At 39.6% G+C, this 27,312-nt stretch overlaps 2 protein-coding genes across 2 annotated transcripts in view; one reads left to right on the forward strand and one right to left on the reverse strand.

Annotated features, from left to right (window-relative positions):
* LOC101852109 (U6 snRNA-associated Sm-like protein LSm1) overlaps positions 1-11,658 on the forward strand; it is a 14,499-nt gene extending 2,841 nt beyond the window's left edge. The window contains exons 2-4 of the mRNA XM_005104562.3: positions 6,487-6,555; positions 7,445-7,560; positions 10,867-11,658. Of these exons, the coding sequence (XP_005104619.1) occupies positions 6,487-6,555; positions 7,445-7,560; positions 10,867-11,031 (350 nt within the window). The 3' untranslated portion in view covers positions 11,032-11,658. The remainder of the gene's footprint in view (positions 1-6,486; positions 6,556-7,444; positions 7,561-10,866) is intronic.
* A 7,917-nt stretch (positions 11,659-19,575) lies between these two features.
* Positions 19,576-27,312, reverse strand: part of LOC106012596 (hydroxylysine kinase-like) — a 19,567-nt gene continuing 11,830 nt past the window's right edge. Inside the window, exons 6-7 of the mRNA XM_035971384.1 lie at positions 20,383-20,428; positions 19,576-20,262 (exon numbers count right to left, since the gene is read on the reverse strand). Of these exons, the coding sequence (XP_035827277.1) occupies positions 19,845-20,262; positions 20,383-20,428 (464 nt within the window). The 3' untranslated portion in view covers positions 19,576-19,844. The remainder of the gene's footprint in view (positions 20,263-20,382; positions 20,429-27,312) is intronic.

Below are 27,312 nucleotides of genomic sequence, written 5' to 3' on the forward strand. Positions count from 1 at the left end.
CGGCAGTGGACGCTCCATCTAAACAAAGCTTGAGTGCCGTGAACGTAGTCTAAACAGCGCCTGCAAACTGCATTCAGGGCGCCGTGAACGTAGCCTGCCAACTACATTCACGGCGCCGTGAACTTAGCCTGCAGACTACGTTCACGGCGCCGTAAACGTAGTCTGCAGGCTACGTTCACATCGTTGGCAGGCTACGTTCTCGGTGCCCTGAATTGCCTGAATGCAGTTTGCAGGCGCTGTTGCTGTTGAGGCTACGTTCACAGCACTAGAATCTAGATCTAAAGCATCATTTAGGGGGAGCGTCCACTGCCGGTTTAGTCCGCCGGTTTTAGTCAGTGACGACAGTGACGTATAGGCCTATTTAATATTTGGCCACCTCTATTTTCACCCGGGATGAGAATAGTGCAGGCTAGTCTTTTGGCTATTCTCACCCGCTGCACGTTCACCGTTATAGCCTAGATCTAGGCCAACAAATTTTGCGTTCACCCTAAACCACAGAATTCTACACTGTGATAACAGAAAAATTGTAGAATTCTGTGCCGTGAACAAACGTTCCATTACAACTGTAGTGTAGCCTTCTAAAAGCGTACAATTCTAGTCTAGATCTAGGAAATCCGAAACGTTACCGAAAACACGTCGTTCCATGTGGGTATCCCAGGAAGTGATGACATCACATTACTAAAATTAGCAGCCAATCAGAAAGATGCGTCTTTTCTACGTTTAACGGCATGTAGTAGAGCCTGTTGAACTATATGGTAATGAACGACATTAATGCGTGGCGTGCAGGCTAGACAAATCAGTTTTGGCAGGCGGGGTTGTAAATAGTTGGGAGGAGATCTTTCCAGTATTCGTTCTGACGTCTCTTAAATGTGTCCACGTTTGGAGCTGACACCACGGATTCTGGAAGATTGTTCCAAATAGTATTAACCCTATTCTCAAGAAAGTTTGCCCTCACACACAATCTGCTTCTTTGCTTCTGGAGCTTCTCGGAGTTGCCACGGAGTTACATTGTGTGGTTGTTGCCTTTGTAAACGCTGGTCTTACCGTGATGTAGTAGCCTTTGATATACTTTTACAACATTTCTATCATATCACCACGTAACCCACGATGTTCCAGGGATGGAAGCTTTAGTTTTTTCAGTCTTTCAGAATAAGGATGATAAAAATGCATTTATGCCTACTAATTTCAATTGCCGTATCTCGCGTCCGGGCGAGACTTGGGCGCGACCTTGTGGTAGAAAGAAAGAGGGAGAGACAGAAAAATAGAGAGAGAAGGGGGGAGGGGGAAGAGTGAAGGAAAGAGAAAAGGGAAAGAGAGAGAGACAGATAGAAAGAGAGAGAGGGGGGGGTGGTTGTTATATTTAATTAAAATAATTGATTCCCGTCATTTTCTCTCAGTGTCGGTTCCCAGGCTGACCCGGTGCAATACAGTCATTATTTTACACGTATGTTTTTATGACCAGTCCAGTCGCATCTTCCGAATCCCACCTTCTGTTTCCCATCTCTCACCTCTTGTTTCCTGATGTACCGTATCCAATTTTCCATACCCTATATCCCGACTTTAACGTTAAAATTCTGTTAGAGGTATCTTCGTTTTCCTTCATCTCATGGGATGGAACACTTGAAACTGGCCAAGATATTAATACGTCACTATCGTCACTGACTTAAACCGGCAGTGGACGCTCCCCCTTTAAAACGAATCTTTGTGCCGTGAACGTAGCCTCAACAGCACCTGCAAACTGCATTCAGGGCACTGTGAACGTAGCCTGCCAACTTCATTCATGGCGCCGTGAACATAACAACTGCGTTAAAATTTAAATACGAAGTGACTATTTATCCGAACGCTCGTGAAAATAAACTTCTTGATCTCTGTTTCTCCTAACGGTTTCCGTTCTCGAGATTTTTGGATTTTTTGGCGAGATTTAGGTCTTCCTTTCATTCTGCCATTAGACTGCAAGAAATGGGAAGAAGCATTTTTTGCATTAAATTATTTCTAGAGATCTAAATCTAGAGATTTTTAATTTATGTCAAAATATTCAGATACTTCAATTGTGATTGAGGCAACGTTCCCAGACTAAAATGCCTTCAAAAGGTACTGCGAGAAAACAAAACTGCTGGACTTTGGCAGTAACTTATTTTACATTTAGTCACCCCTAAAGCAAAAACTAAAATCCTTTATGTAAACAACAACAAAATCCCTCCACGCCCCCCCCCCCCCCCCCCCTTTCGCACCTCACACACACACACACACATGCGCGAGTGGGGGCCACTCCTTTCGCTAATAACCAACAAATCTCGAGAACGGAACCGTTCTGAGAAATAGAGTTCAAGTTTATTTTCCGGCGCGTTCGGAGAAATAGAGCCGGCCTTAAAATTAGGGAAGAGCAAGGGGAGGGGGACAACGGTAGTGAACACAGGTTCAGTGTAAACAAGCGATACAATTGTCATGAATAGTGAAGAAAAATGTGTGAAAAAAAAAAAAGAATGAGGTAGACTATAATTAATTTCTTTTTTTAAGTGCAAGTGAAGATCATATAAGAAGATGATTTTTGTTATTTTCTTGTCGTCTTTCCGCGGTTTATTAAATGTTCCAGTTGGCTTAAAATAATGTCTCTGAAGAACATTTTTCTTGACTCTATAAGCTTTTTTGTGTACTTGAAAGCATAAAAGATAGTTCGATACAATTGTATCACTATACTTTGAAAAAGAAGGATAGAGAGCTGACCGATGGTCATTAAGAGTAGTAAGAGGGTTTTTTTTAAGGCAGCTGTCGTGGAAAAAAAATCTACGCACATTTTCAAGACTTGTTTTTCTCTTAAAACCAATCAGGGAACAGCTGGGTCATGCCAGAGAGCACAGACTCTTGCACTCTGCTGGCCTTGCTTCTCTCTCTCTCTCTCTCTCTCTCTCTCTCTCTCTCTCTCTCTCTCTCTCTCTCTCTCTCTCTCTCTCTCTCTCTCTCTCTCTCTCTCTCCCTCCCTCCCTCCCTCCCTCCCTCCCTCCCTCCCTCCCTCCCCCTCCCTCCCTCCGTCCAAATGTTTTTAAAACACATATTGCGGCATAAATGATGATAATTGATATGGCAAGTACAGAATTTCGGGATGTAGACTTAAATGCTACGGGTTTCGCAAGGGTTAAGTTGGAAGCACTCTCTAGCTCGGCACCCATCGCAAATCCGGTAGTTTTGAAATTTGACACCTTAATCGGAATGGCGGTAGAGCTAGAACAGGTCCAAATTCGGAAACTGAAACTAGATCTAGATCTACCGAGACAGAAATTGTATTTTAGTTAATAGGCCTAGACCCCTGTGGCAAGAGCCGGTAGATCTCTGTCTTCGACATGTCGTGAAAACATGCATAGCCTTTTTTTAAACCGTGATAGGTCGTGAAAACGCGTGTAGAATTTTTTTCCACAACAGGTCGTGAAAATGCGCATAGTTTTTTTTTCACGACATGTCGTGAAAATACCAGCTTCCTTTTTTAAAAACAGAATCTTTTTTACACTGAGAAAAAGCGCTAAAAACAAGTTTAAAAGTCTAAAGAATGCCCTTAAAATTTGGAAATTACTACTTAGTTGGCTTTACTCTTGAATAACTATGAACAGTGAAAAAAACCCAAAGAGAATGATGTATGATTTGTCTAAATTCTAAATATGACCAACTAGCCCCCTTTCGATGTAAGGAATGATCGGTGCATTAACATCAACTGAAAGTCATTAGCCTTATAAATATATATATTTACACTATACTGGAATGGAGCAATAAATCTTGAGAGAAAAGTAACACGTGTTTCCAAGTTGCCAGATATATAATAGATGTATAGATTGATTCTCTCTTCCGCTTTTGTGGTTCTACACTCCAGAATTTCAAAGGCTAGTGAACGGAAACCTCACTTGTTTACAATGGCGTCTTAGAAGATGGACTTTCCCAAGATTAGATCTAAACAAAACTAATGAAAAACTGAAAATCAAACAACAGTGACTTCAGGCTCCTCAATGAAACTGCACCCTTTAAATGATTCTGAATCACCATTGATTTTGTCAAATTCGAAAGTTAAGTTGTTTGGAAGTTTTTGGCAGCCAAAATGACGAACTTTCACAAATATAATATAGATAGCAGCAAAGATATTGCCCATTTTGTCAATTTCGGGTTATCCTTGAAGGTGATTTTTTATCCTGTACCTCTATAATAAATACCCCAAAAATATTTCAGTGACTTTGTAAAGAGGTATTTTGTAATTGTGTACATTTTATGTAAAATTCCCCACAATTGAAGTATACCACCTTTAAAAAATATGCTTTTTTTGTAGAGTAATGGTCATTTGTGTTGTAAAGTTGCATTTTGGTGTCACAAAAACTCGGGGTTAAAATGGCCTGAAATTGGCCATATTTTAGATATGAAAAATCATCATAACTTTTTAACCAAATATATATATATATATATATATCAACACAATTTAAACTGTTTTATGATCATGAAGGCAAGGGCTTTTAAATAAAAGTATTTCAAAGCTGAAATTTTCACTAAACAGCCTAATCTTAAAGCCTTTCCATTTGCCTTGCTTTTGATAGAAAAAAATATCCATTTATCTTTTGTACAAGTCAAGATATTGGCGAATGAAGGAGATGGGGGTCTCCTGGTTTCAGAGGTAGAATTAGCGAGAGAATGGCCGCCAAATTGCGTTATTTATTTCCTTAGTGTGAGAGTCCGTGGAAGCTGCAAATTCACATCTTTTATGCCTTTAATCAACATTTTTCAGTAAAAGCCACACAGAAATGTGTTCTTGAATGGGCATGAAAGGTGTTGAGTGTTGAGCCAAAAAACAAAAATTCAATAAAAATTTCAAAACCTACGGGAAAATGCCAGTTTCTTCACTTTCATTATTTTGACGAGCGCCTGATTTCATCACAGTGCCTCACAAATTATTGAAGATGAGTTTTGATTGCATTGTTTTGGCCAGTTAGACTGAGTGTAGGCATATCAATCTTTACAATCGGGTACAAACAACTCAGACATTTCTGGTATTTTATCAAATGTTAGGCATCGTGATCAAATCAGGCTCTTGTCAAAATAATGAAATTGAATTGGCATTTTTCTGCCAGTTTGGCAATTTTTATCAAATTTTTTTTTTAAATTGGATCAACACTTTTATGTATGTCCATTTAAAACACATTTCTGTGTGTAGATTTTGCTGAGGAAGGTTGATTAAAGACACAAAAATATTTAACTTTTCAGTTTACAAGGACTATTAACTCTTGTCCTGCATCTGTGCTGAGATGCGAATCTTATCAGCAACCAATTACGTCGAACGTTCCGGGCAGGCCGCCGGGGTCAGTCAGTACGTACTGTTGGTGTACAGCCTGCGCGCCGGGAAACGTGTGTTTTCGCCATGAATACCGTGGGAGTGTGTTAATCGATGATGAAAATAACGCTCTATCTTTCATAGTTTTCTATTTATAAAGTGCTACAAACACATGAATAACCCCCTCTCACAAGCTGATAAGACATTACGAGTAGTTACACCCATTCGAATAACCTTTCTAGATGCTCTTGTTGTTGTGAATGAGCTGGGGTTCGAAAGGGGATAATATAGGTCAATTTCCGAATGTTTTGCACTCAAATTGTTCTTTGTACTTGCACAATGGTATTCATCAAAATTATCAAACAAGCTTATTTTTCATCAGGTAGTATCATTTCTTACAAAATCAAGCTCATTTTAAAGATTTTGTATAGAAAAATGGAAGTCTTGTTTCCTGACTATCCTTTCGGGCTCCTCATGTCTAAGTGGGTCAATTTGTTCTATAATTTCATTTGACGAACATCTAGAACTACCAACTTGGCGTGTTTTGAATGAGACGTATGCCTCGATTACGAACCAATGCAGGCGGTTCTTGAAGAAGGCCACAAACTCAAGCAGACTGACGCACACACACTTAACTTGCATGAATGGAGATCCGACGCGGGACCCGAATTGGAAGTCTTCTAAGGAAGTCACAAAACTTTTGTGGCTATTTTCTCACTAATTTTACTCCTGAAACAAGGTGACTCCCACCTCTTTCATAACGAAATGTCTCAGTTTGTATCTTGGATAGATGGGTATTTTTTCACGGAAAGCAGGAAAAAAGAACTAGCTAAAAGATGATTTCAATAACTCCACATGCCCAAAAATTGATGAGGGCCTAATTCCACTGTGTCATGACACAAAGGTGTTTGACACTACATCCGTTATTCGGGTAAACTGATTTATAACAAAAAAATTAAGAAATGTCTGTCGGGTTTGTATGGCAAATGGCATGAGCTATCCATGATTTTGAGGTTTCTGCTTTTGTGTTATCTGTGCCAGACTGTGTATCTTGTTTTCCTTTTCCAGTCTATTTTGTTATGTCCCCACCCCCGCATGTTTACTCTGATAAGTTATGAAGATCACCTAAGTGAGGTGAAGAATTTGTCAGGGAATGAAATGATTTGCTGTTTTTGTTTATTCCACAGAAAAGTTGTTAGTAGTCCTGAGAGATGGTCGGACTCTAATTGGCTATTTGAGGACAATTGACCAGTTTGGTATGTTTACGTTTAGTTCAGGTTTAACCCCATTACTGGCATGTTCCGATTAAACCGACACTTTCTGTGGGGTCAGTCGGTTAGTGCCGATATAATTGGAGCTTATGAAAATCAGTGCTTCCTATCTTCCATATTTTTAAAGAAATCCCCATTTTCTTCTGAAAGTTCCGTGACTGTTGCCCCATCATCATCTATTATTCGTAAAAAAGAGATAGCGTAGGGTTTCTGATGTCCTGTAGAAAAGAATCTGTACTCGCCTTCATTTCATCTTGGATAAGTTCCGGATATTTATGGTAACTCTCTCAGCAAAATTGCACACATTTCCTGCAGTCAGCCATCACCCCTCCATGCATTCATTGAGGTTTGGTCAGCAATACATTTAAACCTGCAGATTGGTCAAAATCTGGCGAGCTATGATATCAAGCTTTTTGTGCCAATTTCTTCCTTTCTGTTTTGTCATTCGCCCTTTCTGTCTATCTTCGGATTGTTGCTGCAAGTGGAAAGTCTCTGCGCTGATCAGGTATTCTTATGTCTTGACCTTGACAATATGTCTGTGTTGTTTTTTTGTCATTCTGTCTTAGAGTTAAGCTGAAGGGGACTACTAAGATATATGGGAATGAACAGGTCAGCCAAGGGAGTTATTAAAAATTGTTTGAGCATTCAATCTAAGTGGTACAATAGTTTATTTCTTAAGTGCACCCCTTAATTTAACTTCAGTTCTTGTAGAGCCAACAGAAGCCATTTTGTTTAAATTTTATATTAACTTCAAGGGTTGTTCAGATATATTTTATATACCCCACCTCCATTCATTTAATATGGACAATGTATTGTAAATATTTTAAGATTTGTAGAAATAAAACTTCTTATGTGTGTATTTTCTCTTGATCAGCCAACTTGGTACTGCACAGGACTATTGAACGGATTCATGTGGGAAAGAAGTATGGAGACATCCCAAGAGGTATTTTCATAGTGCGAGGTGAAAATGTCGTTCTTCTTGGAGAAGTGGTAAGTGAAGTGTATGGCAGTCTTCATTAGATCAATGCATCCTTGCCGTCATTTTAAAAAGTACAGTGTGTCCAGTTTTCACAATTTTATAGGAGAGCCAAAAATCTGAATGTTGTTACACAGAAAACAAATTCTTTGCAAACATCCCAAGCCGGTATTTTTAAGAATACAATTTTGATAATAACTTCTGTCAGAAACAAAATTTTCAAAGTAGCTGAACGGAAAATTTCTCTGTTCCATATGAAAGGTCTGTGAACTCTGTGTCTCCTGAGAATTTTGGTTCCATTCTTTTACCTCTCTGTCAATTTTTAAGGAAATAGCAGCTGTTTTTGATAGAATAAAATATTGCTAAATTCGCTAACTGGCTGCTACCCTATGTTTGACAGATAATTAATTAAAAGAGTACCAAGTGCACCAAACATCTTCACAATAACAAAGCACAGTCACTTTAACATAGATGTGGAACCTGATTTTTTTTCAGGACTGTGAGATCATTACAAAACAGTATTTTATTGCCTCAGACACGATGATCTGTCGTTATTTCGACAAAAACACTTTTAACGCTGTCCCGGCCGGCGCGCACCGGCCCCCGCAGCGAGCAAGTTGACTCTATTCTGTAGTGAACTGAGTGCTCCCCGCATGGAGGGTCACATGCTTTCATAGTTTGGAAGGATTGATGCAACATAATTCCAAGCTAATGTTTTTGTTCTAATAGAAAATGAGCTGATCTTTCTATCTGTACCCCTTTTTAGCTGTTATATTACATATTTCGTGTTAAAAATGATCTTTGAAAACTTTGACACTATTTTTAAAGGCTTTCTGTTTAAACACCCAAAGGCAAAAAATGTACCACTGGAAATCACGTTCAAATCTCTATAGTTCTCTGCCAGTGAAAAGACAGTATTTAGTCATCATCTTTCCGCAAAGCTTTTGAATGCTTGGGTTTTTATTTTTTAACCGGCCGACCTCGCATTCCGACCAAGAGGGACTTCACTTTCCTGGGTGATTCTCCAGCTCCAAATGCTCTGATATAAAAACAACTTACACCACTGTAACAAAGAAAAGCTGGATTTTTTAAAGGTGTATGTATAGCATTTGGTGTTTTATAGCAAAAGAGCAAAGAAACAGCAATCTGAATTACCCTGATTTTATAGAAATCATGCACTTGGTAGGCCATGATGCCGTGTTTAGGCTACCTATTAAAATTTTAAGTAAATGTTGTCTTCTCGGTAAGTTTTTTGGCTGTCCTGTAAAATTGTAGAAACCGCACATATTATTTTTTTTTTATGACAGCAGATCTTGTGTTTAGCTTTGTCTCAGTTAGTTTAGGTGTTCATTATAATATGGCCTGACGCCCTGCTTGTGTGGGATTTAATCTATCCTGTGAAGGGCAGTCTTTAGTTTGAATAGCTCCAGCTTTTTAAAACTGTAATGTTTGGTTAAGTTTTGCAGTAATTTTTTTTTCAAGTGTGTAAGTGCTCAATATTAGGCATGTATCCCACGGGGGGGGGGGGGGGGGCACTCATGGCCTAGAGGTTAAGGTGTTCAAAGGTCCCGGGTTCGAATCCGGGTAACGACGGAAACATTTTCTTCTCTAAAAATTGTCTCCTATCACCTTCTTTCCTTCTCTCTGGCAATATTCTGTCATCTGCTTTCATCTCCACTTTCTCATCCCTCCCCCTCTCCTCCTTTGCCCCCTCCACTGGTCTCCTGACTCTTTCTGCAGCCTTTCTACTGCTACTCCTTGGCTCTTTACTGCTGTCTTTCAGCCACACCCCTGATCTTCTGGTAGGAAGGATCTACACCTAGCCTTCTCGGACAAGGGCGAAAAATCTCGGAGGTCCCGTGTGCAAGTTGCGCGCGTTAAAGATCCCTTGGTGGTCCAAAATTGATAAGAGTAGGCTTTGGCCGCCACCCGAGCAAAATTCTAAATTTCCTACCGATTGAAAATGTTTGATGTGTCCTGCGCGCTCATATGACCTTATGCAGTTGCGAGCCCCGTAAAACGCTTACCAAAAAAAGAACTCTGAACCATTGCTAAAAAGAACACTTTATCGACATCTTTAGTTCCATTAACAATGTTGTTGTGCCAGAATTTGGCAATTTCTTCTATGAAACAGAGTTACAATGGTTCCATATAAAGGGCGATAATCACTTAATCCACGATCTTATAAATGTCTAATAATGATGTTTCAAGACAGTCCGAAGTGCCTGGCAGTCTCTGCACTAAGTTGGAATGGGTTTTCAACATGAGTGTTGACAATAACCTAATTCTGATGTTGAGTTGTCACCCTTGGTTGCCTACATCTCGGCTTGCCTTGGACAGTTCTAGTGGTGTTAAAACGTTTGTTCAAGCGTTAGATGGTTCCTCTGCAAACATTTACGAGTCTTGCAACTGCAAAAAGCGCAATAAAAGAATTTATCATACACACAGCCCCTTTATTTTCTGAACTTATCATTTTTTAAATTTTGAAAACAGGAGAAAAGGGTACCCAACAGTTAAAAAGTACGAATTTTATAGTGTGTAAGGTGTTTACACATTGTCTACGTGATTCAAAGCAAATTTTGTGTGTAGGAAGCGTTGATTTCAACACAGACCGAGAGAAATCGATACCAGCACTTTGTCCACGTACTACTTCCGGTTTAGGATTTCTTTTGTCTGCTCTTGCACAAGAAGTTTCATAAGTCCCACAAGTCATTCTTTTAATTTTGACTGCAATTCTTATGCTATACCGAAAATAATCATAATAAAATGGGTTTGACAGAACTTTTGCAACTCTGTATATAATGACTTGTCTCCTTTCTTTACCTTAGCCTTAGTCATGTTTAACGAGAGGTCGGATCCAACGAGGACAACAAGCCAGTCCCGGCAACCTCTTTGAATGCGACACCCACTGTATAACACAACTAGCCCAAGGTATCGATAGACATGGAGCTATGGCCAATGTGCAAGTCTAGTTGGAGCAACAAAAAACATTCTTAAGTAGTCTTCACTTTATTGTCCACATGTAATTCATTAGCTTTTTGATGAATGCATATATTCAAGATTTTTCATTCTTCTTCTATTAAGCTATTACTCTACTCTTACCTACTGAGCCCAGAGCTTAGCATTCAAGAATGACCCGTTTGGGTCAGATTGGATATTGGACTTTCGCACTTACTCTATTGAGATTTGATCTGCTCAATGAAAGTTAGACAAAAGCAATGATAATAATAAATGATAATGATAGATATTACCTCTTAATAGTGCTTTATCCCATACAAGTATAAGTCACTCGTATAATAATTTTCTTTAATGTGTTTCAGGACCTGGAAAATGAAAACAACCTGCCCTTGGAACAAGTGGATATTGACACCATTCTGGAGCTGCAGAGAGCGCAACAGATGGAGCGGGAAGCTGAGCAGGAACGAAAGAAAAAGGCTATGGCAGAGCGTGGGATTCACATTGATCAGGCCATTGATGACTTTTGATATGATTCTTATACTCTTGAGGTATTCTGGGAGGGTTTTTTCCACCATGAATAATGAATGAAATTCTTGTGCTGACATTTCTCAGCTGAGTGTTGTAAAATGTAAACCATGTTGATGTATAAATTTTCATTTTTTTGTGTTTTTGCAATCCGATAGATGTTTTTGGTGTATGTGAGAATGCAAGAGTAGTTTTCATTTATAAATGAATAAATTGTACTTTTTTTTATCTTCCGACAGTTTTTCATTGTGATAAATTGTGTTAGATAAATGTGTTCACAGTCACTCTCTCCCTCACAGGCTCAGACAAAATAAATGTTAATATAACGGCTCTTTGTTTTGTTTTTTCTCTTTGCATTTTATTTGTCCTTCAAGCTCTGAATAATTGCAATATAATAAAGGGGTGCACATGATACCATGTGGCATTGGCAGTACATATTCATTGAGAGTGCTAGTAAGTGCTAACAAGAGTTTTTATCTTTTTACCATTTCTGCATGGGACTTGCCTTTTTTTGGTAGCCTACATGAAGTGAACATTACTATATCTAGCAACCAGTCAAAAGTGTGCTGCTTTCTATGATGAGGATGAAGCTGTCCTTAGCTGAAAAATAAAAAAAATGTTGATACTGACCTGGACTTTTTGTCTTTTTCATCAGTTATACTAAAGTATTTATGTGTGCACCTGGAGAAAGGGGATAAAAAGTTGGCCCGTATTGTTTCAGGCTACAGGCTGATAAAGTAAAAAATCAATTTTTTTTTTACCAAATCACCATTTCTGAACCATAAATTAAAAGAATTTTCATTTACTTGATTTCTAAGTCTTTTAGTGCTTTTTATATGGAATTGTTTTGATGGCAGGCTGTTCTTTAACCTTTACCACACGCTGTGTACCAAAAATGGTACAGGACATTTTAAATTTCGTTTCATTCTGTTATTGCTAGCTTCACGTCTATGGGCAGCTAAGAAAGCCTCAAGTACTTCATTTCCGACATTGAAACAATGACCTTTAGAAGTTTTGGTCTCAAGTTTTGAACTTGATAACCGTTTTTTACCCTACCACCTATTCGTACTTCGTGTCCCAATAATGGCACACACTGGGAAAAACTGCAGACCCTAGGCCGAGGCATCCAAAAATAAATTAGCACGCTAGGTCATGACGATGCAAGTTCAATTTTATGCATGCACATATGTTGCTCTCTGAGGGTCCCGCTATCTAATGCTGGGGAGGCTGCTAAGCGTGTACGTATAGCAGGGTTACATGCTGAGCGTGAAGCCAAACCCCAACATAATTTACGTAATCTTAGTAATATTTCCAGTTTACTCACCCTTCCTTGTCGAAACAGTTCTCCGTTCTCTCTTTTAATGGTCGCTATCTTGAAAAAAGTTAATAACGCTCTCGATTACGAGTTGTTCCAAAAATGGTACACGGCGTACACGCTGCGTAGTAAATACCGACTTACAGTAAATGTTAAAAAATTGAAAATGTCTTTCAAAAAGTGACTAAAATCTATGCTTGGTATCTGTCTCCTCTTCGCCAACAGTTTATTTCAAGTGAAGTCGAACCTCATCATGTTACACCAAAATATTCACAGGGACTTCCCCTGCATTTCAGATAGCAGTATACATCAACGTATCTGTGCCTGCAAACAAATCGCACTACTTTTATGCATCCTTACAGTAGTGGCCATTTTGATGTCTTTGCAATGCACTGTTAAAAAACTTTTCTCAAAATCATATCTACGTCACAAAAGGGGCAATATCTCGGGGAAAAAAACTATGTGAGATACATGTACCCGAAAAATTAAAAAACCTCTGTGTTCAGCATTGAATTTTCTTTACTACATATGTATTAAACTGTTCATCTAAAAAACTTTGTGCCTTTTTTCAAGAACACACATTTGTTAATGTTTTTCTTGCCCTGCAAAATTTGAGTTGACATAGAACAAGGGACTGCACTGTGTCTATGTGGCTGATATGTGTCAGCCTGCTGCATGTTGCGGGGGGCTCTCGTGGTCTAGAGGTTACAATGTTCGCCTCTCATTCAATAGGGCCCTGGTTCGAATCCAGACAGCAACGGAAATTTTTTTCTCTAAATTGTTCTCCTTTCACCTCCTTTCCTGCTCTTTTTTAACAATGTTATGTCGTCTGCTTTCGTCTCCACTTTCTGTCCCCACCCTTCACCTTCTTTGCCCCCTCCTCTGGGTTCCTGACTCTTTCTGCAGCCTTTATTCTGCTACTCCCTGGCTCCTTCTTGCTGCTGTCATTCAGCCACACCCCTGATCTTATGGTAGGTAAGATCAAACACCTAGCCTTCTCTGATAAGGGCCACAAGTTGGAGGTCCCATGTGCAAGTCGCGCATATCCTTTGGTGGTAAAAAATCGAAAAGGCTGCCACCCGGGCAAAATTCAAACTCAATTCCAACCAAACTAATATGTTAAACGTGCCCCGCGTGCTCATACGACCTGATGCAGTTCGAGTGCTGTAAAACACTTACCAAAACAAAACTGCATGTCGCTTGAGACACACTCTTGTGATGGCCATTTGACAAACAGCTCGATGGAGGTAAAATGAACTAGTACAAAGAAAAGTAAGTGGGTTGATGGCAGGTGCTCTGGTGTGATTTGCTTCTTCTTTTCTATCAAAATCGAACTTCTATTGTCCTTATAATCTTTCCTCTTTTTCTTTGCATGTTACATTTTGTAACATTTCTAATCTTTAGCACTTATAGGTTATATGACCTATTTGTTTTAAAAGTGCCTAAAACTCTTACTAAAATTTTTAAAGAGCGTAGTGGGATGAACCAAGGGGAGAAAAAGGAGGTCTATATAAATTGAACACGGACTGACTTCTTCGGGCGCTCCATAAGCTCACTTGGTATCATGTTGGACTGCGGAGCAGATGGCCCTGGTTCAAAGTTTAAAATGGCATTCTTGTTTTGGATGTTTAGGAGAGTTTTTAAGGCTCTCCACCCATTTGGCTTGGTCATATTATAATTACAGACGAACATTTAATTCGGAGGTCCCACTTTGTACAATGTATACCTTACAATTACAAACTTAGTGTTGAAAGGGGTGTTAAGTCTGTCTATACAATAACCAATGACTTCTTATCTTATCTCTCTTTTAAATGAGAATCGTTGTTGGGTTTTAGTTTTAGTAAGGTTTTACGGCGCTCGCACCTGTGTAAGGTCATATAAGCGCCAAAGGTTGATTCAGTAGAGAAGTCTAAATATATGGGGAATCAGGATTACTCTGTTCACCTCTCTAACCTCAACAGCACAAAGTCTGCTTCGTCGACTATCAAGGCAACCCGGAAATAGTACAGTGGAAACCTGATATAACAGGGATGGTGGGACCAAAGAAAAATTCCTGTTAAATCAGAAATGCAAGGGAAGTAAGCATATGTCGACTAATCCAGCTGTATTTCTTCATAGGTAGTTTCCCATGGCCGGCGCATGACACTTCACGCGTGCGTGTAGTTAGGCGTAAGGCTTGATCGAAGTCGGCAGCCCTCTCTCGCTTCACTCACTGCATGTGCCAGTGGCGTGGTTTGCCTGCGTGGGCTTGCTCCATCACTGCGTTACTCTCTCTCTCTCTCTCTCTCTCTCTCTCTCTCTCATTCTCTCTCTCACTTTATACACATTGTTAACTAGCCTTTGTCCCTGCTATATGACCGATTGGACTCCGATCAGGCCCTGTTATTGCCGATAATTTAATATTAATAGCGACAAAGAGTAGGAAGGGGGCTCTCGTGGCCTAGAGGTTAAGGTGTTGGCCTCTCATTCAAAGGTCCCGGGTTCGATTCCGGGTAGCGACCAAAAAATTTTCTTCTCTAAAATTGTCTCCTTTCACATCCTTTCCTGATCTCTAACAATGTTCTGTTGTCTGCTTTCATTTCCACTTTCTGCCCCCACCCCCTCACCTCCTTTGCCCCCTCCTCTGGGCTCCTGACTCTTTCTGCAGCCTTTCTACTGCTACTCCTTGGCTCCTCCTAACTGCTGTCTTTCTGCCACACCCCTGATCTTCTGGTAGGAAAGATCTACACCTAGCCTTCTCGGACAAGGGCGAAAAATCTCGGAGGGCCCGTGTGCAAGTTGCGCACGTTAAAGATCCCTTGGTGGTCTAAAATCGATAAGAGTAGGCTTCGGCCGCCACCCGGGCAAAATTCAAAAATTTCCTACCAACGAAAAAGTATTAGGTGTGTCCCCCGCGCTCATATGACCTTATGCAGTTGCGAGCGCCGTAAAACCCTATACTAAACAAACAAAACAAAGAGTAGGAAAAAAACGATGATTTAAAAAAATCCCTGTTATTAACCGGATCCGTTTTTACCGGGCGTGTATGGGTTCCACCGTAGTTCACAAGAAAGTGACACACATACAAAATTACAAAAGAGGTAGAGGAAAATGACGATAGTAATGGTGGGGAAAGAAAAAGCAGCAGTCCCTCCTATGTTGTTCCGGGACAGTATGAGCATGACACTGATAGATCAGCCCATTTACAATTCTACTGTGCGTAAGAACATGTTAATATCCCCCCTTTGGGAATGGCCTAAAGACACTTCAGTCAGCAGCACTGCCCTGGGGGAAACTCTTTGATCTTTTCAAGAAACAAACATGTTTAGTAACATGGGTTCATTGTTTTCTTACAATGCATGACATGTATTTTTTTTTAATCTAAGGTGGTCAAGGTAAAAGGAGTTTTTATTTTGATCGTTTTATTATCATGAAGAAAAGCAAACAGAATTTTTCCCAAATGGTTGGCTGAGGTAACTAGAGTTTTGAGATAACCGAGGTTGTGCTGTATGGAGCATATAATAATAATAATAATAATAATAATAATAATAATAATAATAATAATAATGAAGGTCATTTCTATAGCGCCCACTCCCATGTAAACACAGCTCTAGGCGCTTTACATAAATGCATGTACAAACAACATTCACGCACGCTACACACACGCACAATACACACACTCATACACACACACACAAACACACACACATATACACATACACACACAAACACACACATACACACTCACGAACACATAACACGCATACATGTGCACACACATGTATGCCAATCACACACACACGCGCGCACACACACACACACACACACACACACACACACACATACACACACACACACACACACACACACACACGCACACACATCTACTTGCTTATCACAAGCACACGCTTACACATCGTCACGAAATGAGCATAAAATAATATACACAATGCAATTCACAAAATACATAAATGGATACATAGTCATTTACATAGCATTGTACTGAACATGAACTACTGACATAAAAAGGATGTCATTAAATGTGTCTTTAAAGATTTCTTAAATTTAGACTCAGATGTTGTATGTCTCAAGGGTTGGGGGAGAGAGTTCCAAACTGACGGAGCAAGGTGGGCGAACGATCTTTCAGCTAATTTTTTACCCCCTTTTCTAGGAACTCTTAAAAGATACTGATCGCCTGATCTTAGTGATCTGGATGGAATATAAATCTGGATGAGATCACTAAGATATGAGGGAGCTTTGTTATTGACACATTTATGACATAATATAGCAATTTTATATGACATTCTAGCTGACACGGGAAGCCAATGCAACGTTTTTAACATGGGCGTAATGTGGTCCCTCTTCTTTTTCTTTAGTACAAGCCTAGCAGCATGATTTTGAAAACGTTGTAACTTGTGAAGAGTGGTATTTGGTAAGTTAACTAGTAAAGCATTGCAGTAATCGATGCGCGAAAACAAGAAAAATGACACGAGCGTTTTCAACGAGTATTCATTCAAAAACATAGACATATGATCAATTCTACGCAATTCACAAAATAAAATGGTACATAAATAATTGATATGATGTTCCATTGACAATTTTGAATCAAAATACACTCCCAGATTTTTTGCTTTATTAGTAAAATACAGTTTTTCATTTTCAGTACAAATATGATCAATGTCTACGGGGATATGGCTTTTCTTTGGGTTACATAAAAGAATTTCAGTTTTATTTTCATTAAGCTGGAGCTTATTATCAACCATCCACTTTTTGATGTCATCAATGCACAGACCCATGGTAGTAAGCAAGGTTTTAACATCTGCTGGTGGAACAGATTTATATAACTGTGTATCGTCAGCGTACATATGATAATTCATATTGTGCTTTCTAATCACAGTTCCAAGCGGCTGTGTATATAACGTATACAAGATTGGACCCAATACTGAACCTTGAGGCACTCAAAAGTCTAGCTTAAAAATTTTCGAAAGAGAGTCGTGCACAACCACATATTGTGTACGGCCAATCAGGTAGGACCTGAACCAGTCAAGAACCCTGCCAGACAGGCCAAACGTGTTGAACAATCGTTCAATAAGAATAGTGTGATCTATAGTGTCAAAGGCAGCACTAAGATCAAGAAGAGAAAGAATTGATATTTTGTTCTCATCCGCCTCACACAAGAGGCCGTTATATATGTTCAATAGCGCAGTTTCTGTGTTATGAAATTGCCGATAGGCAGATTGATATAATTCATATAAATTGTTTTCTTTTAAATGATTCTTCAATTGAACCAAAACAACTTTCTCCAAGATTTTTGATAAAAAAGGAAGGTTGGAGACAGGTCTGAAATTCTTGAGCTCCACAGGGGAAAGATTTGTGGGGGGTTTTAGAAGGGGAATAACTAAAGCATGCTTAAAGAGTGATGGTACTACTCCAGACTGAAGAGACTCATTAATGATAGTAGTTATAAATCCAATGACACTATCAAGATGTGTGATGAGCAGTGGTGTTGGAATGGGCTCAAGACTACATGTTTTATGGGGTGATGACATTATGATTGATCTTACATCTTCTTGTGTTACACATACAAATTCATTAAAGATTACCCCAGAAAATGTTTCAAAACATGGTGGTTTATGGGTATTCGTGTCAATTTTTTTCCTGATCGTGGATATCTTGTCTCTAAAGTATTGACCAAAAACATCAGGAAGGTCACTTTTAGGTACATTCGAGGGAAACTTGTTGCTGGCTGGATCTTTCTTACCAGACAACTGATTTGTTATACAAAATAAAGCTTTAGAGGTGGTACATTCATTAATTTTTCCGTTATAATACATAAATTTGGCAGATGTTATTAACGATTTCACTATGTTGTTACAGTGTCTATAAATGTCCTCATGAATTTTCAGCAATTGTTGATCTCCAGCGTCTTTCTGCTCGTCTACGTTCCATTTTAGATTGTTTAATTTCCAAAGTCATCCACGGGGCAGAAGGTCGATTAGTCACTGTTCTGGATTTGACCAGTGTATGTTTGTTTAGTAGTTCACACATCTTGGTGTTGAAAATGTCTACCTTCTCGGAGGTTGAACTGTCTATGAATTTTAGAAGCTGGCGAATGTCTGCTCCAAACATTTCATTATCAATGTCCATTTTCCGGGTTGTAATTTTGCGGTGTCTCAGTTTGGGCTTCCCTATACGAGTTATTTCAAAGGACACCACGTAGTGATCAGAAATGCATTTGTTCTTTACTTGAATCTCACCGATTTTATTGACACTGTCCGTAATCACCCAATCTAATATACTGGTACAATGTACATTTTCGGTGTGATAAGGTTTATTTTGTTTGGTGGAACAACATATTTTAAGGTTTAATTGTTGTCGATGTACGACTCTAACTGTGTATCTGCCAAATTAGGTCAAACAGCTTTTTTTTGGAAAACTGTAATTTGTTTCTTACTATCTTCTAAAATTTCTCAACATGTTGTGTGAGCGTTCTTTTTGCTTTATTAAAGTATCACCATTTTAAATTTTTATTAGGGGCGGGGGGGGGGGGGGGGGGGTTAAGTGTTTTACGGCGCTCACAACTGCATAAGGTCATATATGAACGCCCGGAGCACACCGAACATTTTCAATTGGTAGGAAATTTCGAATTTTACCCAGGTGGCGGCCGAAGCCTGCTCTCATCGATTTTGGACCTCCAAGGGCTCTTTACTGTGCACGACTTACACACGGGACCTTCGAGATTTTTCGCCCTTGTCCGGGAAGGCTAGGTGTAGATCTTTCCTACCAGAAAATCAGGGATGTGGCTGAAAGATAGCAGTAAGAAGGAGCCAAGGAGTAGCAGTAGAAAGGCTGCAGAAAGAGTCAGGAGCCCAGTGGAGGGGCAAAGGAGGTGGGGGAAGAAAGTGGAGACGAAAGCAGACGACAGAATATTGCAAGAGAGAAGGAAAGAAGAGAAGGAGACAATTTTAGAGAAGAAATTTTTTCCGTTGCTACCTGGATTCGAACCGGCGACCTTTGAATGAGAGGCAAACACCTTAACCTCTAGGCCAGGAGAGCCCCCCCCCCCCCCCCACACACACCATTCAGTTGTAATTACAGTTGTAAAAAACATTATTTCAGATAAAAGAAGTGTTTGACTTAATTTGTCAGACACAGGTTTAGAGTGAGACACTGATATGTCGTACTATAGTATTGACGCACAAAAAATGTTCCCACTGGGTTACTCAATCTTATTAAAGTGTCTACTAGCTCAAAGTTTAAAAGAGCAGATATAAGTACCGTAAGTTCATTATCTTTGCTTATAGCTTTGGATAAAAATACATGTAGTTCATATGCTCAAGTTGTTTTAATCTTTACAAAGAAAATATTATTCATGCCTGCCCTAATGTCATGTTCATCCATGAACGTCTACGACATTGGCTCCAGAGAGACATAATTTTGTGACAAATTTCTCGTTGGCATGATTGTATTTAACAACATAGATTTATAATTTAAAAAGGCTGTTTATCTCCTGGATTTTTACTATACACCATTGTTGCAATACTTAGTGAGCTGTTGAAGAATTTCCTCATCTGATCCCCTCCACATAACACTTAGCTGAGGCCATATCCGCTGAGCGTGATTGATCACATAACGGTTTTCAGGGTTCAGAGATAATGCATGATAACTCATTGTGTAGGATTGTGCAAAGCGAGCACATATGCACAACTTGAGATGGCGGATCTCCATCTGACTCAGTGTCTTGTGTCTCAAGTATCCAGCCAGAATTCTCGCACCTGCTTCCATCGGGGGCACACCGTTCCGGTTAAGCATCGCGTATATTATCGCTATAGCAACCTCAAAGATGTACAGAGATACTGTGCTGTCGCCGAAATCGATGATGCCAACTAGATGAGTGTTTTTACAAACATCTGCATTGAGTGTTGCGGAGGTTGGGGTCACTGCAGTTTTGCCAGTTTCTTTACTGAAAGCTGTTGTCTCACACTCACAATTCCTTCCGGTTTCAGTCCTGAGGCCTTCAGTTTTCGTCTGTCCAAGTGAAACAGGAGTAGGCTCATCTTCAGAGACTAGTATGTTGCCATCATTGAAGTCTCCATGTATTAAACCTGAAAAAAGTATTAGTTTCTTGAAGGGGTGGTTAGAATTAGAGGGGTGGACGATAAACCTTGTCACTTTATTAATCCCTTTGATTCTGAGTTCAAAGAAATTGACAGCAGTGCCTTTAAAAAATCAGGTGGTTAAAGTAAAGAGGAACCACTTTTTTAAAACTCATACTCATAGTGCATGTATCACATTTTGTTTATTGGGTGCTAGTCAAATACAAAATAGTTTTAGTTAAAAGGCCACTTATCACTTTCCCCACGTCTGCAATGCTGGCTCTTGACCTTTACACTTTAATTCATAATGTGGTCGCATCACTGTGTATCTGTCCCCGCAAAATTATGCAAATTTAGATTGCCAAATTATGCAATACAAATGCAAAATTATGCAGAAAATATGCAAGTTACCGTAACGCCATTCACGACATGTTTTGAGCTTTCTAACAAGAATTCTCATGTTTTAGATCTGTGTACAGAGGAATGGAAAACGGAACATATCAGTATCAGTAGGGTTTTTTTGTGTTTGGAAAGATACACATCAGTCTGAAAAAAAAACCACCAAAAAATACAATCTCAGTAACTTTCAGCTGTATAGAGGAAAGAAAAATGATTTCACAAATTAAAAAAAAAAGACATCTGGACCTCTGATGCTGGCACGCCGCTAAAACCAGGGACACCTGTCAAACATGAAACATCAGCAGACATGAGAACAACTTTTGATGGATTGAAAAATTGAACATGCTCAAGGAACAAAAATTGCAACAAGGGAAATAACCAATTGGTCACTTAAAGGAGACTTATTACTTTGATTACTTCCGTTTAGTCACATGGCGAAGTGTTAAGATGTTTTGTGAAATATTTTATTAAAAAACGTGTAAAATCACGGGGAATCCAAAATTATGCAAATGTTGCAGAATTATGCGAAAAAACGCCTCCGCACAATCACATAATTCTACGGGGACGGTTGTATGAATTACACAGTGGTTTTTTTAATGGCTGGTGTAAATTTAAAAATCCAAGATCATGAGTCCCTTTTATTATAACGATGAAGGGTATCAGTCGGAGTCGGTGACATTTATTTATTTTTATTTTTTTGGGGGGGGAGGTTAAACAGATTGTGTAGTCCAAGAATTGCTTGCTTTCCCTCAGGTATATGTGTGACCTTGCCTTGGACTAGTGTAAAAGTATCATTTCGACCCCTAAAAACGTTACCAAGATGAACTGAACACACACAGAGGCGAAGCGTCTATATAATCAAATATTAGTTTTGAAACATTGTCGCAGTCAAATTCACCCATAGACGTAAACCTCATAAATTAAATGTAAAAAGACGTTCATAATCACCAATGAACAATAGACTATGCTTAACCTTCAAAACCGTTTCATTGCCACAGAAATAGCCTGTTCGTCCCTATCGGGCCACTCCATAAGCTGTCCCCAGCTTTGATTAAGTAAGCTTAAAGTGAGGCTGGAAGAGTCTACCAATAGAGTTGAAGGGAACATGTGCATAGCAGTCAAAACTGTTTCATTGGCGTATATACCCTGTTCACCCCTTTCGAGCCACAGTTATAAGCAGCCTCACTCGCTGATTATGTAAGCTAACTATTACTCTGGTCGAGTCTACCTCACAGATGTGAGGGGAACTAACTCCTAATAATATCTTGACTGCTGCGAGTGCTTGTTGGGTTTTTTTCCTCGACTTTTTAACGTCCTATAATCAGATCGTAACCTCGATTATGACACCGGCTCCTGGCCGCGAAAAGCTAGACAAAAATCAGCCAAATGTGAAATAAAAAATTAATAATTGGCATGCTCTACCAAAGTGTTTCGGCTGTCTGGTATAACATGCCATTGTAGTACAGACATCTCTGCTTCTTTCCTTAGTATTCGTGTGTTCAAATCTAAAGTTAAATTTAAGGTTGGTTAGAATAAATATTTAATTTAATACTTTCTCGATTAATTTAGTGGTTGAATATGCGTACAAAATGAATTCAGGATTTGTTTTCATTCACTACTCAGAGTTGCTGCCTCCAGTGCCAGTAAGTTTCTTGTGACTTGTGTGAGTGTGATATCTCCAGGCCCTATCTGGTCCTATCTCATTTTGATTACCCTGTCAAACAAGTCAGCCTTTGCCCCTGACACTGAAGCTAACGAAAATGTAGTTACGTGTTCAGTGACATGGGTGCATTATGAGACGTGCTTACGCTTTTATTTGAGCTCAAGTATTATGTGGAAGTAAGTACAGGTTGTATCGATGGAAGCAAAGTGGCAAAGCTCACGAGCCTCAAGAAAGAGGTGAATTTACTTCATTTGTGATGCACTTTAGTACTACGATTGAATTAATTGCACTGAGTTTGTGATATTATGCATCTGGGGTTGAGGGCCAACAAACGATCCTATCTTGGGGTACTCTATAACAATATATTTTTGAGCAGAATGGGAGATAAATTTGCATGTTAGGTAAGTAAATACGCTACTAACTTAAGCCCACCCCAAGTCAAAAAAGTTAGCACCAGTAATGAGTAATCTATACATAAGTACAAAATTGGTGTCTAAGTCGGAGGAAAACAGTTGACATTTTTTGGAGGGGTAGGCTTGTCAGTTTTGTTGCTTTTTCTTCTCTTGTGTGCCGTATGGTATAATACACCCCTGTGAATACTGTGACTGTGTAAAGTGTAAGGCTATTCAACTGGTTGGACCTCCCAATTGAATCTTGTCTCCGATGAGACCATGTGCTTTTTAAAAATTAATTTTTTAAAGAAAAGATGTATATGTTTTTAAACCTCGATAGATCTACATGTACGTTCAACTACATGTGTAGTCAGGTCCCGTGCCGTCGTCTTTAGGGGAAGACTCTTGGGTCAATATCAACTCCATCACTCTTAATGAGGTACGGAAGCCTTACGTGTAATTCTAAAATGTCAAATATGATAGACTTCTTAAACTCATCAACACCAGTGTCTGTGGTGCAGCGGTTAGGCGCTTCGCTGTCGCATTCAGGAGACCCGAGTTTGATTTCCGAACTGGGAGAAATTTTTATCAAGTCGGTCTTTCTGCTGGGAAATTGTATCCCTCTCGGCCAGTGTTAGTGTTACTCAGAGTGGCACGATCGGAAGCCGTCTCCTGAGTGTCGATGAGGGCATAAAAACACCTACATCTAAAATTTGAATTTAAAATTGCCTACCACATATTGTTCTTAGTCTTAGTTTTAACTATATCACGTGAGCTACAGGTCATGCTAACCTTTCGAATACTTCTCTTGACACCTGAGAATGTTTTGTTCAAATGAAGAAACAATTTCTGTAATCACTGAACGCCGTTCCTCGTCTGTTATTACATGAACCATGTCCCTCAGCTGTGGTATTTCAGACATGTTCCATTTCTTCACCATCTTCAACAACACAGTTCCATCTTCGGGGGAAAAGGTCTGTGGAGTGAATAGTTTTATGGTTTAGTCACACTTGGCGTGAGCTTTCAGATGGATATATATGTATACATGATGTATTTGCTGGGTGCCTAACTCTAACAACAACAACAAAAAAGAACCCTGTATAACTCGGATGCGCTAATTGTAGCAAATTTTCGCACAAGTTAAATTCATCTAAGGAGAAGTAAAACTTTTTGATTGCAAACAAGTGCTACGACTACAAGACAGCTACTATACCGTACTATATATGGTACATGTGTAGCAGTAGCGGGATCTTTATAATGTCTGCGGGAAGAATTTAAATTTAAAAAATTATCATAATATGAAATCTGCATAAAGTCCATTTATAGCAGACACACTGCTGACAAAATGGCACGGGAAGAGGGGTGGAATACAATTCCGACACAATTGATAGAGGTACGGAGGGAGGTCGAGGATCAGAGGGGAAAGTAACTGGAAAATTCAGCTGCCGGTGTGGTCCTGCCCGACGGATCTTCTACCAGAATCTACTAACTGAGATTATAGGCAGATAGACTTAAAAGTGGATCCTGGGAAGAAAAGGGGCGGGCAGCTATGTATCGTCTTCAATGATCGCAACATTGTAGACAATACGACAAATTTGTACATACAATAATGGCAATTATTATGAAATGTGGCCCCAACTAATAGGAAATCAAAAGATCTAACAGAACTCGTAAACTTTATATATGTATGGTGCATGTAGTTAGGTGGGATTGATTAGTGCATCGAAGAAAAAAAGCAAAATGTAAGCTTACTTTACTTTATCCTCTCTATTTTGTTAGATTTCGAGGGGAGGTGCAATTTTTAGGTGAAGGGCTAGGTGGGTGGCTTCTGGGTTGTTTTTAAAAAATTAATCTTTAAGATAAGATACATCTTTATCGTCCAGATCTTGGCACATTAGTTTGATGTTTCGCCACACACACACACACACACACACACACACACACACACACACACACACACACATACACACACACACGCACACACACACACACACACACACACACACACACACACACACAAACATGCACACGAACGAACATGTGCATACCCATATACACACACACTCTTCCCTCCCATATCCTCTCTTCCACACACATCTGTGCACATAACCATTATAATTATTGTACAATAGTATGCTAGCACTCACAAACGGGCTCACAGTCACATGCATAAGACAAATGAACAGTAATTACAAACATTAATAGTGTTTAGGTAGGTACAAACTCAGTATTCTGATCGTAACTCAAAGGTATTCTGATGAATGCTTTAAAGGAAATAGGAATACTTATATAACAAGATGCATAAGATGGTAGAAGTTTAATTGATTATTGTAAGAATGACCTTCTCTATCTTTCTTTGATACAGATCGAAAGCATAGATCTTTTACTTCTGATCAATATTTTTATTTGAGGGAGCAAAGGATGTTTATTGTTTAAAAAATGGAATTAATTTTTCTAGTGGAAGCGATAATGCGGTGTTCACACCTACAAGAGAAGAGTCGACGAGCAATTCCCGGTAAGATAATGCCAAATTCGGGTGACGAGCATATGGCCATGACTGTTGACATTAATGATCAATAATTTAGGACGCCGAGCATCTCGCCGAACGTCTTGCCGAGCAATTAGATTGAATCCTGGCCGCGTGCAGAGCCAACAAACGTAGCGGGGAGTAAAATTTCACACCCCGACATGCTGACCATCTAGCCGACCTGTCACCGAATTAGTTGGCGTGCAAGGTTATAATAAATAAAGAGGGGGTGAAATGTTTGTGCCCATTCTTTCAACATGTCTCATGATCAGACGTCATGTATACATATGGTGCTTTTGAAGCTGTGCTGATGCAAGATGAGGAGAATAGGAGGAAGAGGACGAGAAGGACTTGTCGGGTTAGACCATGGCTTATAAGAAAAACCCTTATGGACAGTTTGAGAAGCTGATGGCTGAACTACAAGTTGAAGTTTTCCCAAGAACAACAAGAGAACATTGGTCCCACCATCCACAATGCAAACACCTTCTGGAGGCAGCCACTGGAACCACCGGATATGCAGATCTTGGGGTAGAAGACATTCTGGGCTCTTCTTCAGAAGCAGCAGGGGCAGGATTGGGTGCAGCAACAGCAGACGTTTCGAGAAAGCTCATGAAGGCAGGCTGGACAGCAGGGCTTGAAACACAGGAAAAAGGATTTGGTGTGTGCAGACTGGTATCTGCAGAAGGTGGAGCATCTGCAGCAGCAGCCCTTTGAGTAGGCTTCTTCGGAGGAACAGTAACGTTAGTAGATGGTTGAGCAATAATTATCTAACCCGCAGAGTATGATATTTAACACGGTTACCATTCAGATCTCGTCGGCGTGTCACTGTCACTCGGCAAAGTATGCAACTTTGCACACCGAGCTATTTCTGACACTCCCGGAACCCTCCCCAAGTTTTCCTCGAGCGAGTAACTGACTCGGCGACTCATTTTTCGCTCGGCGAAAATTTAAAGCCTGTTCAAAAATTTCGGCAAGCTTCCCGTGTAATAATTTCACACCGCGAGCTTGAAATATCACTCGGGGAGGGGGGCCAATTGCTCGGCGAAATGTATCCAGAGTAGCCCCGACCTGCTGGACTTACAAATCTTGTCTTACTCGGCTTCATTACTCCTGTATGTGTGAACACCGTATAATGTATTATTCGTCGTCAATAGGTAGGAGATTGTAGATATTACATTTTGCATGCTTTCCCTATCAATCGATTCAATTTTTCTATATCGTTTTGTCTTATGTTCCCGGCCCAGGCTGTAATACAGAAATTGTTCATATTTTCTATGATTGAATGCTCTACATGGAACGGATGATGGAATGTGCTAACAAGACAACGCCCGACCACAAATGGCTACGATCAGTGAAAACTCTTTTCAAACTCATCAAATCGTGCTAGATCAACAAGCCTCAACCCAACAGAACATCAGTAAGATGACATTGACAGGAGGATCAGAAACAGACCACACTCCGTATAAACTCGTCAGGAGCTGAAGGCTGCACTTCACAAGGAATGGCAGGGGGTCTTCAGACAACCATATTATGGACATTAATTCAATAAATGAACATGTTTTGTACCAGTAATTCAAGCTGGAAGAGGCCACACGCCATACGGAGCAAACTTTGATTTGGATTTTGCAAGTGTCCGCGTGAATAAAACCATCTGCCTTGAATACGGAAAGACATTTGTCAATTCTTTTCATGTCGTGTTAGCAGAAAATGAATAAAAATAAATAAGATCGCGAGTACTAAATTTCTCTCGGCTATGTTAAATAGTAAATAAGATATTGTACTTTTAGGGAGGGTAAGACAGAACTTACGCAACACGGTGTATGTATGTATGTATGTATGTATGTATGTATGTATGTATGTATGTATGTATGTATGTATGTATGTATGTATGTATGTATGTATGTATGTATGA

The sequence above is a fragment of the Aplysia californica genome, unplaced genomic scaffold (assembly GCF_000002075.1).
Source record: "Aplysia californica isolate F4 #8 unplaced genomic scaffold, AplCal3.0 scaffold00425, whole genome shotgun sequence".
Taxonomy (NCBI): domain Eukaryota; kingdom Metazoa; phylum Mollusca; class Gastropoda; order Aplysiida; family Aplysiidae; genus Aplysia; species Aplysia californica.